General features: G+C 48.8%; 4 protein-coding genes across 4 annotated transcripts; 1 reads left to right on the top strand and 3 right to left on the bottom strand.

Moving 5' to 3' along the window:
- Positions 1 to 884: 884 nt before the first annotated feature.
- Positions 885 to 2,804, top strand: N7496_003371 (uncharacterized protein; the record flags this gene model as incomplete). Its single annotated transcript, XM_056696302.1, has 2 exons — positions 885 to 2,220; positions 2,365 to 2,804. The coding sequence occupies 2 exons, from the start codon at positions 885 to 887 to the stop codon at positions 2,802 to 2,804; spliced, it is 1,776 nt and encodes a 591-aa protein (XP_056558514.1).
- Positions 2,805 to 3,009: 205 nt separating this feature from the next.
- N7496_003370 (uncharacterized protein) lies at positions 3,010 to 3,264 on the bottom strand (the record flags this gene model as incomplete). The annotated part of the gene is made up of 1 exon (XM_056696301.1): positions 3,010 to 3,264. The coding sequence occupies one exon, from the start codon at positions 3,262 to 3,264 to the stop codon at positions 3,010 to 3,012; it is 255 nt and encodes an 84-aa protein (XP_056558513.1).
- A 3,266-nt stretch (positions 3,265 to 6,530) lies between these two features.
- Positions 6,531 to 7,806, bottom strand: N7496_003369 (uncharacterized protein; the record flags this gene model as incomplete). Its single annotated transcript, XM_056696300.1, has 4 exons — positions 6,531 to 6,555; positions 6,617 to 7,155; positions 7,311 to 7,653; positions 7,736 to 7,806. 4 exons carry the CDS (start codon positions 7,804 to 7,806, stop codon positions 6,531 to 6,533), a joined length of 978 nt encoding a protein of 325 aa, XP_056558512.1.
- A 3,517-nt stretch (positions 7,807 to 11,323) lies between these two features.
- Positions 11,324 to 13,815, bottom strand: N7496_003368 (glycosyltransferase family 2 protein; the record flags this gene model as incomplete). The annotated part of the gene is made up of 3 exons (XM_056696299.1): positions 11,324 to 12,577; positions 12,674 to 13,396; positions 13,474 to 13,815. 3 exons carry the CDS (start codon positions 13,813 to 13,815, stop codon positions 11,324 to 11,326), a joined length of 2,319 nt encoding a protein of 772 aa, XP_056558511.1.
- Between the last annotated feature and the right edge of the window lie 2,059 nt (positions 13,816 to 15,874).

Genomic DNA, 15,874 nt, shown 5'->3' with positions numbered 1-15,874 from the left:
CAAAGAACACTAGAAGCTTGAGGTCTGCTTTTGGGATTGCATAGCTAAGCTGAGCGAATATATAGAATCTGTGTTTAGAATGCTCTTAAAATAACTAAAATTCATTCTCAGCTTCTCTAGGTAATTTCATAGGGTGTCTTCTTTTGGGCGTCCATCTTTTGGTCCTCTCAACTCCGTCGTGGATCCCAAGTCTAATTCCACTTCAATTACCTCCATACAGCGCAATGGCAGATAAACCATCCGCTAAGCTTTGCTCAAAGATATAGATTGAATATACGATTGACAAGATCGCTAGAATCGGAAAGAGGGTGCTTTAGCCGAGCAGGCCACGAAGATTTTATCCGCGGGAGGGTTATTATGCGACTCTGCATAAGACCATTCTAGACCGATCCTAGAGTGCCGATCGGTGCTATCAACAGAGCCGATCTCACACAAAATATCAGATTGAATATATATAGCTCTATAAAGCCGTCAGGCTTAATCTGAGATGGATGCTCTTATACGTTAGAATCGATGATGGGACAAAGATTTTGAACAGTTGAAATGCTTCGATGTGATCCAAAGCTGACAGGCATACGCTTATCCACCCATATACCACAATTCACCAAATCTTCAGGATACTACGGCAGTGGAAGTTATGCGATTCCTTACCGCTACTCTGCTATTGTAGAAAAGAGTGGGGCGATGGCTCACCTTTACATGAGATCCATCGAGATTGACGTCATGCATTATCGAAATCGAGAATCCCGATGAACAATATCTCCGATCTTTTTCTCCTGTTTCTATTGCGGGGTACTTCTCTTATTGCTAAATTAACATCCTGTCAACCTCTCAAGAACTCTGAAAAGGAAGACTACGACCACGCAGACCACAGAGGCGGCGAAATGAAGTCTGCTGCGCCCAAAACAGTCGTCTTATACTGGCATCGAACAGACCTTCGACTACATGACTCGCCAGCTCTACACGCTGCCTTGGCCTTGAAGCCATCAGTGTTTATCCCCGTCTGGACATGGGACCCTCACTACGTCTACAGAGCACGAGTCGGACCAAACCGATGGAGGTTCCTTTTGGAATGTCAAAACGACCTGTCTAAATCATATACTAAGCTCAACCCCAAGCAAAAGCTTTGGCTTGTCCGTGAAGGTCCACAGACAGTCCTTCCCAAACTTTGGAAGAAATGGGGAATCACGCACCTCGTGTTCGAGAAGGATACCGACCCTTATGCTCGCGAACGCGATGAAGCCATCGTTCAACTGGCGGAAGAAGCTGGCGTCGAGGTTATTGTGAGAACGGGCCGCAATCTGTTTGATCCTGATGATTTGGTCCGGAAGAATGGAGGGAAGCCGACGATGAGTATGACGCAAACTGAAAAGGCTGCTGAGAAGATTAATGGTGGACAGCCGGATCGACCTGTGGAGACGCCTAAGAGTGTTCCGGATCCTTGGGAGAAAGATAAAATGGATCTTAGTGATATTGAGCACAAGGTCACAAACCCGACGCCCGATTTGAACGCAGATCATCGCGGGACAAAGGACAAACAATACACGCAAATCATGGGCACCAAGAACGACTTTGGCGTGCCAACAATGGAGGAAATTGGCATCGATCCATCTTTAGCAACGACTCCTCATCGAGGTGGAGAGTCCGTAGCTTTGAAGATGCTGGCCGATTTTATTGCAGACGAAGAGTATATCGGTACATTCGAGAAACCCAAGACCTCTCCGGCTGCCTTTGAGCCTCAATCCACCACTCTCCTCTCTCCACACTTGCACTTTGGCTCCCTTTCCATTCGAAAGTACTGGTGGGACGTCCAAGATGTCATGACCAAACGCAGAAAAGCAAAGAAGCCCAACGCCTTCGTCCCGGTTAATCTACCTGGCCAGCTACTTTTCCGCGATATGTACTTTGCAGCACAAGCCGCGATTGGTGCCCCATTTGCGCGGATACACGGCAACAGAGTCGCCCGATTTATTGACTGGCACTTGCAATCAAAGCCGCTTCAGACCGTGGAGAAAGATGAGGACGCGATGGAAGACGACGACGGAGTTCTACCCGCTCGCGATTATGAAATTGACTCTCCCGAGGCTGAGGAGTGGTTCCAAAGGTGGAAGACAGGCCGAACGGGCTTTCCCTGGATCGACGCGTTAATGCGCCAGCTCAGGTCAGAGGGCTGGATCCACCATCTTGGTCGGCATAGCGTTGCGTGTTTCTTGACTCGTGGTGGGTGCTACATTAGCTGGGAACGGGGCGCAGAAGTGTTTGAGGAACTATTACTCGACCGCAAGTCTACTCTCCCCACCTGATATGCATTGCGCTATGCTATCATCACGGTATCATTACTTATACTTACTAATTCAAAAATAGACGAAACAGCCTCAAACGCGGGGAACTGGATGTGGCTCTCCTGCACGGCCTTCTTCACACAATTCTACCGCTGCTACTCACCCATCGCATTCGGGAAGAAGTGGGACCCCAATGGCGACTTTGTTCGTCGCTATGTACCCGAACTAGCCAAATTCGATAAGAAGTTCATCTACGAGCCTTGGAAGGCGCCGATCGCCGATCAGAAAAAGTGGGGGTGTAGAGTTACGAATGACGACAATGCTGCGGGCGGCCAGTCGTATCCGAAGCCGATGTTTGACTTTGATAAGAGGAGGCAGATTTGCTTGGATAACATGAAGAATGCGTATGATGTGGGATTGCATGGGAATGATGAAAAGGTTTTGGATGGGTCGTGGAGGAAGTTGTTCGGTGAGAATGGGGGAGGGGAGGAGCCGAAAAAGAAGAAGCAGAAGACGGAATAGGAAGATGCGGAGTGAGGTTTATAACGTTCATAATGCGTCGCTTCAGTATTGGTACATATTTTATAGAGTCTTCCGCTAGTGAAAGAAAGCTAACTTGTGAGGGCTCCCACAAAGAGGAACAAGGGATCGTATATATTCCTCCACGCATTATCCGATCCCAAACGTGGACACAGTCGCGCCCGCTTCCATCTCACACAGTCTTGCTTCATCTCTTATCCCATTCTTCGAGCAGCGCGGAGAATCCCTCGGCCGTGGCCAGGAAGTAGGACCTATCCCCAGAAGAGAGTTGGACGATTCCTTCCGCACTCACGGTCATCTCAACATATGTCGAGGGGCCGCCCTGGTTCTCGCCATGGTCGTAGCGCCAGTGGTAGCAAGGTGTTTCCTTCGTACTCGACTGGCCCGATAGATCCTTCCGTTCGTAGAGCCGGGGGGCACCCCACCATGGCTGGAACATCATTTGGCCTGAATCATCGGCATATAAAGACCGGTAGGATGGATAAAGCGGGCGGAGGTGCGCCGGTGTCACTCGATAATTATAGGACAATGTTATTGACACGACAAAAAAATTCACGGCACGACAGAGCTAGTCCTAATTAGGAACGTACCCCCCAGATACAAAATGCTACCTTCGACATCCACATAATAATTGCCAAGCCCTTATGTATGCATATTCCCATACATAAGCGCTTCCCGCGGATGCTCTAGTGTCGTCAGCGGTCATACCCGCCTCTATCACATGACCTCTATTTGTTTATCTCCATGACATACCAAGTCGGCTTCCTAACCCACTTCCTACCATCACCCTTTTCCAAGGCTATTTTACAACCACCTAATTCATCTAAACATGCAGGGATTTGAAGCAGAAGCAATTTCAAATTTCAGAGGCTAATTAATATATTATCTAGATCGATTTCACCCTCATACACGCCCTTCCCGCCCAATCCGCGCAGTACGCTTCCTAACAACCTCGAAACCAGAAGGATCTCGCTTGGTAGATCGGTCTAATCGATTTGACCGGCGGGTGGCTTTCTTGGTGGTCTTCAAGTTGCTAGCTTTGGTGGTTTTCAAGTTGTTAGCTTTGGTGGTTTTCAAGTTGTTAGCTTTGGTGGTTTTCAAGTTGTTAGCTTTGGTGGTTTTCAAGTTGTTGGCTTTGGTGGTTTTCAAGTTGTTGGCTTTAGTGGTCTTTGGCTGTTTCTTTGCTGCCGTGGCATTAGCAGTCTCCTTCGCTGCCAATACAATGGGGTCTTTTCGAGCATGGTTAGCTCGCCCGGGGGGGCGCCCTGCAGCTTTCGCGATTGCTGGCTCCTTGACTTGAAGCACACTTTGTATGTAAAGTGGCTGGTAATCGTCTTTAATTGAAGTAAGGAGCCACCACTGGCGATGGAACTGATCCCTTTCGAGAGGCAGATTGCCTTCAATAGCCACCAAAATCTCATGGATGCATGGTAAACCAAGTGCCTGCCGATGGTAATTGGTGCAATCGACCATCTCCAATTCCTTCTTCCTATATGCATCTAGTTGCCTAGCAACCGATTGAAGGGCTTTCCGGTGCACCCAACCAAGAACCTTACGAAACAGGGGCGTAAGGAGGTTCCCTGGCAGCTTCTCACGCTCCTCCGCAATCGATTGGTTGATGGTAATATGGCGAGCACTGACCGCAGTTCGAATCCCACACATAACAGTGTGGAGGTCGCCAACTGAATACTTAATGAATCTCTTCAAATAGGCATGGGCCCCTTCCACTCGCGAGGATGAAGTTTCGCCGAAATGGAAGGTGTTATTAGTATAACAGCGGAGAAAGCGTTGCTGCATACCATCCTTCATCCATTGATTCGAGATGTAGTCAATTGCCTCTGTGAAAACCTGGTGCTTATAGTGCTTCTTAAAGCTCTTCCAAGCAGTCTCCATCTCTGCTATTGTAGGTGCAAAGATGACTTTATTGAAGAGGTCCTTTGCAGAATTCCATCGCCCGTTGATATCGTCTCGAATGTCCCCTTCCTTCTTAAGATAGACAAGAAGATGCTGGGCAATCTTCGGCCGCAGTCTCTTCTCAATATTCTTCTGGATATGCTATATACAAAGCAGGGAGGTTGTATTTGGAAAGGCCGTTGCTATAGCAGCCAGGAGACTCTCTGCATCGTCAGAGAATATAGTTGTTGGAAAGGGGATTTGGTGCTTAATAAGTTGATCCCGAAGGATCTCCAGAACCCACCGATATGCACCCTCTTGCTCATCCGATATAAAAGCGCAGGCAATATAGAAGGTTTTCCCATTAGCTGACCTTCCAACAATATTAACCATAGGCATATTGAACCGATTGGTCTTGTATGTGGCATCAATCCAAAGGAGAGAGGAAAATCGAGCGAGAAGGTCGAGGCCCGAATGAGATGCGCAGAGTATGTGTTGGACCCGGCTTTCTCCCCCCTCGGTCTCCTTATAAAAGACGTCCCAGCCCGGCAGCCCCATCAGGAGGGCCGAAGTAGGCGTACGTCCCCTAAGAAACCGCTTCCGTGCACGATAGCGAAGGTTCGCCAAGTCTCTTGGGTTGAGGCGAATGCGGGATTGGTATGGGTCTTCTGCATTAACTTCGGCCTTGCTATAAGCTCCCTCTTGCCGTAGGATACTGATAACTTCGAGGTTCGAATGCCTTAGCATGAATAGTTGAATTACCCGCTCCTGGGTCTCCTTCATCTGCTGGCGCCGGTGAATTGGGTGTATTGCAGGTGCAGAAGCCGTGTGGCCAGTATGAGAGCCCTTCTTAACGGTGAAGAGCCAGCCGTTGGTTTCCTTCTTAAGGTAGGCAGAGAAGTGGCAACCGCAGCGGCGAGAGGTAGTCTGGCGGGTGGTTTTAGAAGGGTGCTTCCTAGGCTGGCCACCCCGATCGTACTGGAGGGTAACCGACCGATCGTTCGAATTCGCAGTGGTAATGGCGTATCCTTGGTGAGAGGCAAATTGGTTAAGGATAGCCCGGGCTTCCTGGCTAGTTTCGACCTCGATTAGCCAGTTGTTCGGCGGTGGTTGAAGAGCCATGTTGAATTGGTAGGAGTTGAATTGGTAGGAGTTGAATTGGTAGGAGTTGAATTGGTAGGAGTTGAATTGGTAGGAGTTGAATTGGTAGGAGTTGAATTGGTAGGAAGCGAATTAGAAAGAGATATCGGCCCTAAGGAGAGAATCAATTAGCCATTGAATATAAAACTTGGTGGTAGGAAGGGGGTTAGTATGTAGGAATGAGTTTGGAATGCCGACTTGGTATGTCATGGAGATAAACAAATAGAGGTCATGTGATAGAGGCGGGTATGACCGCTGACGACACTAGAGCATCCGCGGGAAGCGCTTATGTATGGGAATATGCATACATAAGGGCTTGGCAATTATTATGTGGATGTCGAAGGTAGCATTTTGTATCTGGGGGGTACGTTCCTAATTAGGACTAGCTCTGTCGTGCCGTGAATTTTTTTGTCGTGTCAATAACATTGTCCTAATTATATTGGGCGGTTAAAGCTTCCATCATGCGTGGGGTCGCCCTGTCCTCAAGGGACTTAGCCCTCGACTCAATATCTCCTTTCCCAAGCACAACGGTGGAGGCGAGCTGAATATATGTTGGCTGTTCCTTTGGGAAGGGGTGCGGCTTCGATCGAGTGGTGATGAAGTCATCTAGTTGTTGGCGGGCTTCCCTAAGAAGCTCGCGGGACCGGACGAGCGCTTCTTCTCCCGAGCTAAACTTCATGCCCCCTTCGCTTGGCCGTGCCTCTGATGCGCCAGCATGTAACTTAGGCTGAGCCAGTGCTGTTCTAGTAGCAACTCCATACATCTCTTCTATACTTTCATCCTGCTGTTGAGGCGCCCGGCCGGAGACATGAACCTCCGCCTCGACGGTTTCCAATTCTTTGGCACCACACTGGCCGCAGAATGCCGTCGTGACTGTCGTACCGCATTTGTCACAGAGCTTATCGGAGACGGCCTGTCGTGGGTGTGCTTGTTTGGCACCACACTTGCCGCAGAATGGCGTCGTGACTGTTGTACTGCACATATCGCAGCGCTTATTGGAGACAGTCTGTTGTGCGTTTATCCCCAGGTGATATGTACGGTAGGTCAAAGGGCCATCACTGTAGTATACGGTGACTGGAGGGATGGCTGGAGGATCATCGACCATGCGCCACTTTGAGCAGAGAAGAATGCCAAGAAAGATGCCCAGCAGGAAGACGAACGAGCAGACCGGCTGGAGAGCCCATATATATCCTGGTCGGTTAGAGATGGTCTCGATGGAATAGCAAATATCTTCTATGGCGAACATAAGATTAAATGCCATCCAGCTCACACTGCTAGCAATCAGGGAGATAATGGGTTTCTGTGTATGGTTCGTTAGTCTGTATTCGTTAAATTGGCTAAAAGGGCCTAAGGATTCGTGATGTCACGCACTCTCGACCTAAACCGATGCGACCCGGCCTTAACAGCCACAAAGACGGTCTACGAAAGAACCTCTAGAGACAAGAGCCACCTTACGATGTCGGACGCACTTGACAGCTTCAAATAATGGCATGTCAAGCCCAGCTGCCCAACCTCGGTGATATATTGCACCTCGTACGCAATATGAACGCTGCAAGTTGCGAGAGAGAGAATAGACACGATGGCCAGAAGAGCCCAATTAATAATCGCAACGGATGCATATGGCTTGCCCGTATCTGTAAGGCTGTTCAGAAATCCGTTGAGGAGGCTGTAGTAGACGTAGAACAACAGGGAGCCACAGATCCTTTTAAAGATATCGAGCACTATTTCGACGTAGTACTCTATAAAAGGGGTTTCGGTAAGGTATACAATATCCCGGATGAGAATGCAAATTTGAAAACTAGAGTTATACCTAATTAGAACCCGTCATTTTATAGTAAGGGGTGACTGTTTCTTGAATAAATAGATGCCCTCCGTCGTACCATAGCCACATGAATAGCGTAACCAGTATGCTCGTCCTGTGTCCATAGCGGCCGCGGATCAGAAAAGCCATCATGACCAAACCGACAAAGGCTATCAGACTAAGGATGTCGAACGAAACACCAGCGATGAATATGGGCTTCGACCCCACACGGCTCCAAAGGAGTTCGACATTTCGTTTTGGTCGCGCTTCGGTCTGCCTTATAGGGACGTGGATCAAGTTTCAAAGCCAAGTTGGATTGTTCATGCTCTAGGCAACACGTTCTGTTCTTGTCAATAACTGGCAACGCCGCACAGTAAAAAAGGGGGAAGGGTTTAGCACCCCACAATGATCGAGTCCCTGCGGCTTTTAAGGAGATTGTCCGGTCGCCAAGTCTTGAGGCTCAGTAGCCTATTACGCTAGTCGAGAGCACGGCTTCGTGCGACGACTTGAGGTTGACACGGGACGGCCTTGAAAGCCAAGACCAGTCTTGCCTGTATCAGACATGATCTTACACATATTAGGTTAATGGGCATACGCAATGCTGCTTTCTTATACTTGTTGATCAGCACAGGATTTAAGGTGCAGGAAGAGACCAACTCGAGTTGGACTAGTCCTTTCCAACATCGTTCCAGTTCGGGCAAACTCTGGTAAGCCTTGTGCTCAGACTCCATGCATCGACATCTAGCGCATTCTCGGCAGCCGGCCAATGGCACTACAAGCAGCCAAGATGATCTTGACGGCTGGACTACTAAGTAGGACAATTCTGGGCAGTGCCATCCACAGTACTCAAATCTATATATCGATGACGAGTGACTTTTAGTATTTAGAAGTAGAGGAGGTTAGGAGACGCCTGACAGGTGTAGAGATACAGAACAGTCATTAGAGCTATGAGTTGGGTCGACGGTGTACTTTTAGCAATACCCCCTGGAAACGTCTCGACATCCTTCGCATTACTGCCTTCAACATGTGTTGATGACAAGATGACATTCGTTACTCAGGGCAGCTCAACTATCTGCATTCCTCCTTTCACTAAATCCACCAACCTGGGCCCGTTAACTACGGCTCCCTCATTCCCTAAATACTAGACTGCCTTGTCAGCCTCTGCGACGTGGGTATTTTCGGATTAGGTTGGCCGTGGACTTGGCAGACTCAAGGGTGCGCGTTGAGGACATGCTGCCCCTGGTAACGAGTATCATTATCTACCTATCGTTGAAAGGAGTGTACGTAAGCCTTCCCCCAGGTAAGGTAGAAGATGCTATTTAGTGCCTTGTGACACACGCAACACTTCATATTCTCCTCCAACCATAATTATTTATAGTTAGCCTTCTGGGAACCGCTCAATAATCGAACCGAACATGTCCTTTGGTGATTTTTTTGAACCACAGTCTTCTTGAGTGTTTACTGAACTTTACAATGCCACTTCGTTCGATACCCTTTCAGAGTTTCTCTACCGTCGCCGAGCAAAGGCAATACGACTTGATGCTATCGTGGGGCGATGATCGTTTTGTGACCCAGTTTGTGATTCAAGACGATCGCATTTATGGTAGCTTTTCAGCTGGCTCGGTTGGGGGGATCCGTAAATTATGGACAGATCCCCAGAAAGTTCAACTAGCCTCAGATAAAATCCAACTGACCGTTCCCATCAAACCTCGACAAACGTTCAGATTCGTTATTGAAAACGAAAATGTCGACCGGTTTTTAGCCTCATTTGTCGTCCTCTTAAATGATCGAGTGCTGGGCTGTTACGCTGTCACAACAAAGACAGCTAAAACCATGATTCCCGATAGGTTCAAAAGCATGTTTGAATTGAATCGGGCAGCCGAATTCAGGTACATCAATGAGGAACCACTATGGACCGCATGTTGTGTTATCTTGTGATCAGTGTTACAACCGAATCCCTGCAGCCGCAAATGACCGGAGGGGCAAACAAGCGCTAACTACCCCCAGAACTGCGAAGAGTCCGAGTAATATGAGAAAGGTCGATTCCAGAAGCCCTCCAAGGAATGATCCAGTCTTAGGTGGTCCAAAGAGGTAGGACTGGTGATGTAGGATGGTCTGCGGGTTAGATCTTATTAATTTTCCTATCTACTGTGCACTACCTACTTGGACAGGATACCATTGAATATATTAAGAGAATTCCAATGTGTTTAAATTTGAGTACTTTTCGATTGATTACCATGCTTACTCCATTCCAGCCATTGCCTGGGGATCTGCTCACCCTTCACTCAGGCTGCTCTGGGTAGACAATCAGGGATTTCTTTATGCCATATTGTTCATTTTAACTAAACCGTTGGGATAAAATCGAGGAGTATCAGTAGGTAGACGCTAGAGCGAAGGCAAGGGGGCGGCGATGAGTACAAGGTAGAGTAGTTGGAGAGAGGGAAAAGGCGGAGAGAAGGGGATGAGAGGGCAGGTCGCGTCTTTTATATTAAGGTGATAGAGGGAAGAGGTAACAGGCCGTCAACTCCCAGTTGTACTAATCTTCTCAACCACGAGGCCATACCACCAACTATCCCTTCCAAACCTCATCGCAATAGTAAAATCCCAGTATTCAAGATGCCAGCCAGCCGATTCCCAGTCGATAAACCCAGACAGATGCCCATTATCTCCAACAAAAACATTATAAGCCTTGAGATCGCCGTGGGTGAAAGTAATCCGATGAGGGTATTTACATCTCATTCGCTTGCAAGCCTTCAGATAATCTGCAGTCGTATCAAACTCATACCCCGAAGCCGAACTCAAAAGAAAATCATGAAGTTCATTTTCTTCCCCAAACAGACCCATAATATGGACAGGTATCCACGTACTTCGTAACTAGGTACCAATAACAGAGCATATCCTCCTCGAACAAGGCGCACTCCAGTCACGCATAGCAACAACGTATTCCTTCAACGACTAAAGAGTCCGCCAAGTTGTCAAGTAGATATCAGGGCAGTCGTGTCATCAATATTTGGAAAAAGCAATTGTAGGGGTTATTTCGGCGTTCTCTGCAAGATAGCATTTTATCACGCCATCTGCATTACGGCAGCTTCTTCCAGGCTTGTGCGGTCTATCTATTTCAAGACGAGTCCGAAGGGTAGTTATATGATTCTGGCATTGAAGTTTAGGTCAACCCATAAACAATTCCATCTAGATAGAGAGTTTTGTGTATGAAGCCGCATGCTCTGCGTTGTACCTTGCCAGGTACAGTTGGCACTTTGGAAGTTGTTTTTTCGAATTGACCGCTCCATCAGGCGCGGCCAGATAAAGTTTGACCGCAAAAAAGATAGAATTATTGATATTTTTGTGTAATAGGAGACAGCATTCGTGTGTGTTAGCACTGCATCAGGTCTGCAGCTTTGTTTTTAGATTTGTTTACGTGGTGCGCTGCAAGCGCGGATTGCTGCCCAAGCTCGGGTTTCTGTTGGGAAGAACCCAACGGGCTAAATACACCTAGTCAAGAATGGGGATATCGTTCAATTGAGATTGTATTGATGGCCTGACTTGCTAGAATCAAAGAGAAAACAAACACCGACACCTGATTCATGAAATTCTGCCCCGATAAATTGACCCCATTGTAAAAACAGTGAGCATATCGCCTCATAATGCATTATGTATATGGTAACATCTAGAAGAAAAAGGAGTAAACAAAAATCAAAATAGTGGCAACAGTGGCAACCGTATACTCCAATTCAAACCATGCAGCCTGTCCACCAAATGCAATCTTCTTGCTCTTCTTCGTCGGGTGCGCAACGCCCGTCTTCGGGTCCCGGGTCAACAATTCCTCGCGCTCCGGCATCGATGGGGGATCAATCGCGTATGAGACAGGTGTCCACAGCGAAGTGCAAATGAAAAGGAAAGTGAGAGGAGGCCAGAAAGCGTGAGTAATTAGGCAAATGACGACACCCTTGAAGCTGTGCTCGATTGCGAAACAGCGGTATGTCGAGATGACAACTGCTACCAGGGTCACGTAGACGAAGGCAAAGTGGAAGAGGGCCATGAAGTTGAACAGGATCACGCGTAGGCGGACGAATAGGTTCTTCCGTTGCTTGGGGTCGCGTTCGTTCAAAGCGGATCCGAGGGAACCGGTTGGCTTGAAGGCCTGAGCTTGGCCACCGAGCCAGGAGGGTAGGATGAAGGAGCGGACAATGCAGAGGGCGATGTATGGGGACATCCAGAGCTGATAGCGAGAGCCACGCTGGCCGGTGTGATAACCAGCAGGAATAAACAGTGCAAATTCACAAAGACGATTAGCGAGTGTCGACGCGAAACAAGCCCAGATCAACCAGTGAAGCTGGTCCTGGTTCGCGTACGCGACGAGCTGCTTGCCCCACAAGAGAATGATGGGAATAGCGAAAAGCGACGCGGTGAGCAGAAGAGTGTACAAGCTCAGCGTCGCGTACAAGAAACCAGAGAACCGCTGGGCAATTGTCATCTTACGGACGGCATCACCCCACAGACAGAACTTCAACTTAAAGGCCGTGTCCACGGTACCGATAGCCCAGCGAGTACGCTGTTTCAAGTGACCACCATAATCTTCAGGGACGGTTCCAAACTGCAGCGGCTCGTGGATGTATGCAGTCTTCCATCCCTTACCAAGCATCAAAGTCGAAGTCGCGACATCCTCGGCCAACGAGCCCAGGGGGAAATTGCCAATCTGGTCGAGAGCCTCGCGGCGAACAACGTAGCCAGAACCGGTACACCAGGCGACGCCGAGCGCGTCCTTGATCGGCTCGATGACATGAACGAAGAAGTCCAGACTTTGGGCGAGAGGGTCCGACGCAGGGGTGTTGTAGAAAAGCTGGGGTGGGCATGCAAGGGCCATCTTAGGATCCACCAACAAGTGCGGGAGAATGGCGCGCAACCACTGTTGCTCGGGGATCTGCAATGCGCATTAGATTAAGAAAACACATGGGCTGGGGACTAGCCCTTGCGCGATGATTCGCGCCCAGGTAAGGAGTGCTTTGTTTTGACTTACCATGTCCGCATCCAGAGCGGCCATGAACTGGCCGGCTCCACCAGGCAGTGCGAGTGTCTGGTCTAAACCGTAGTTGAGGTTACCAGCCTTGAAGTGGTGAGGCTTGCCGGGGATTTTCTCGCGAGCCATGTAGTAGACATTCGGGTGGGTGATGGCCAGATTGTTGACGGAATCCTCCAGAGATGCGGATCTGCCGTCATCGAGGACGATCACTCGGAACCGGTCGAAGGGGTAGTCTTGATCAATGGCACCACGGACGGTATCGAGAACGACCTCGTCTTCTTCACCGCAGCAGGTAATAAATACATCCACAGTCGGGCAGTCATCGCCGGTCAATCGCAACTTGGGGCGGCCGCGCTTCTTCATGGCCATCATGGTCCAGCAGTTGTGCATGAGAGAAGGAATCATAACGGCAATCTCAATGGCAACGAATACCCATGCTCCAGCATAACTGACACCGGCAGCATTCTGAGCCGAAACAATGCAGTAGATTCGCAGGCCCAGGTAGAACAAGTAGAGTCCGGTGTTGGCAAAGGTCAGGAGCGGGGTGAACTTGAATACGATTCGCTTCCAGCCCTTCCAGATATCGATATCGTCGCGATCACTGATGCGAGCAATGGATCCCGACTGAATCCAATCCTTTGAGAAGCCTGGCGAGGCCGGGGCGCTCACGAGAGGAGCACGACCGAGACTTGCAGAGCTTTGGACTTGCGAGTGGTGATACTGTCAATTGACAAAGAACCGTTAGATGGTACTTTTATATGCACAAAGGATCAAAATCGGATCAAAGCATGTCTTACCAAGGTAGGAGAAGCCGAGCGAGAGTCATACGGCGTATTCGCAAACGATTCAGGGCCATAGGATGTGCGAGGCGTGGGGAAAAGACCTGGCGACGAAGTATAGTCTGGCGGGTTGTGTCCCAAGCCCGGTCTATACGGGATCACGGCTGGCCTCGGAGAAGGATGTTCTTGAAACTGAAAGTCGAAGTTGTTTTCGTGCTGGTCCACGCCTCTGGGGCTCCGATAAGCTCGAGGGCTGCTCAACTCGACCATTTCTTCGGGTTCTTCGTGAGTGTACGGGTTGGTTACATACTGCTCGCCATACTGAGCGGCGTATGGTTGCCCGCCATAGTGTCCGGCCATGTTGAGACACTAGGCAGTGGTCGCGTGAATAGATCGCGTGCGGACTGAGACTTTGAACCAAAGAGATAGGGCAAGTAGATAAGAGACGAGCCGAGAATAAACGATTGAGAAAGATAAATGAGGGCAGCAGATGATACTATGGGAAGCTAGTAAATCACCCCCAGCAGCGCGACGTTTTCAAACGAGTGTGATCAGCCCAAATAGCTGCAAACTGGGAAGGTCGAGGGGGAAAAAGGCAAGGTGAACAAGGTAGTATGAAAGAAGAAATTCAGTCGAGAGCGAATAATGAATAATGAAGAGGTGGATGGGAACCAGCGAGGCTTAGCCAATAACCTACTGGACGGTCCGAAGGGGAAGTACCGAGTAAGTACCAAGGACCCAGGTTCATCTAACTGTCTCTACGCGTTACCATGCTTATCGCCGGGCTCCATCGAGGGCGATCTGCTCTCCGGTCTAGAGGATCCTGAGTGGCTGGTCGAAAATGGTTATCCAGCCCATTCAGCCATCCGGTTTAGGGGAAAGTGCTGGCGCTGTGGCTTCTAAGCCAATCGGCGAAACCTAAGTCGGGATTCTGTCATACAAGAAATTTCGGAGATCTCCAGTGCGGAAAAGCCATTTCCGTACGGCAAGATACAAGTACCTCATACATCATACCGAGAGTCAGTGTGATGAGTGCGATTTGCTCCGGTGTTCCGTCACCCGCGCCAAGCGTATAAATAGAAATCCCACCTTACAACCCGCGATAGGCTAATCTATGATTCTATGGGGGGATATTCATCAATCATGTGCATTGTGTAATGTAACTATGGAGTACTGACGACGATAGAATGAATATAATGGGTTGAATCTGATGAATGGGGTGGATAGATCGTGGAGCAGAGTGTAACAATAACGATTCGTCTTGTTCTTTGTTGCAGCCACTTCCGCTTGCGTCATCATTGTCCGGCCATTGACCTCGAGACCCGATGCCTATGATGATGATGTCGTCGCAGTATGGTTGGTCCCTAGCTGCCAACTATGGGGTGACCCTCAGTAATTGCACTAATAGGATGGGAACGGTAAACTAAAACAAGGGAAATTGGGGGGAAAAAGAAAGAAATTTTCGACCAAAGAGTTTTCTTTCGTTCCCCTTTCGACCCACCACCGTGCATTTTAAATTTAGAAAACAAAAAGAACAAATTTGTCCCTGTTGGGGACAGCCAAGGGTTCGGGGAGGACTGAGTTCCATGTTTCGTTCACATGGTGGCAAGAGAGTCCTATTATTACTGGTAGTGTTTCGTTAGGGCTTGCGTCCAATGCCTCCGTAATGCTCCATATCATTATTCATGAAGAAAATCCGGACTACAATATTCCCCGGACATACGCCGAAGCAAAGAAAAAAAATTGCTTCTTTTAGTACTCTAGAACCAGTTGTAACCAGTTATGTATTGTACGCACTTAGACTTTTACTTGGCTAATCTTTGCGCGCATCACCATCTCTAGACCGAACGGTCGGTCGCATCTGACTGGTCACCTTCCAAACTCCTACACTCCTCCCCCACTGCGTTAGGAGGGAAATGGGGTCGCACTACGCAGGGGGGCAAGATGCAGTGTGGCGTTCCAATTTGTCCACTTTGTCCACCTTGTCCACTCTTGTTCGCCCACTTATCAGGCACAAGCGTTTGATCCGACCGTAGTACCTGCCGCTAAACCGCGTGCGGAAGGGCCTCGGGCCACTCGATCGCTGGTTTGCAGCGCCAATTGGGTTGATTGGCGTTGTTCGGGCCCGGCCTTTGGGCTTTTTTTTTTTTGCTGGACTCGACTGATAACCGTCTGGCTAGAAAGGTCTCAGTTGACTGTAGTGATTATGATTTGGCTTGCTCCGTAGTCGAGACTGTATCTTTGCACCTTTCTCCTCCATTTTTACTACTATCCCCCCTCTATACTCTTTGTCCTTCGCTAATACTTCGCTATACTTTGTTATACATTTTTCATATTTCCTTATACCTTAACACTCGTTTCCGTGGGCGGGGTTCTTATCTGTGATATCTTGCGTCTTTTATCTTGCTCTTTTTACACT

This window comes from Penicillium cataractarum (genome assembly GCF_028827025.1).
Source record: "Penicillium cataractarum strain IBT 29864 chromosome Unknown utg000002l, whole genome shotgun sequence".
Classification (NCBI taxonomy): domain Eukaryota; kingdom Fungi; phylum Ascomycota; class Eurotiomycetes; order Eurotiales; family Aspergillaceae; genus Penicillium; species Penicillium cataractarum.
Note: the sequence above shows the minus strand (reverse complement) of the source record. Positions and strands in the feature narration are given on the sequence as shown.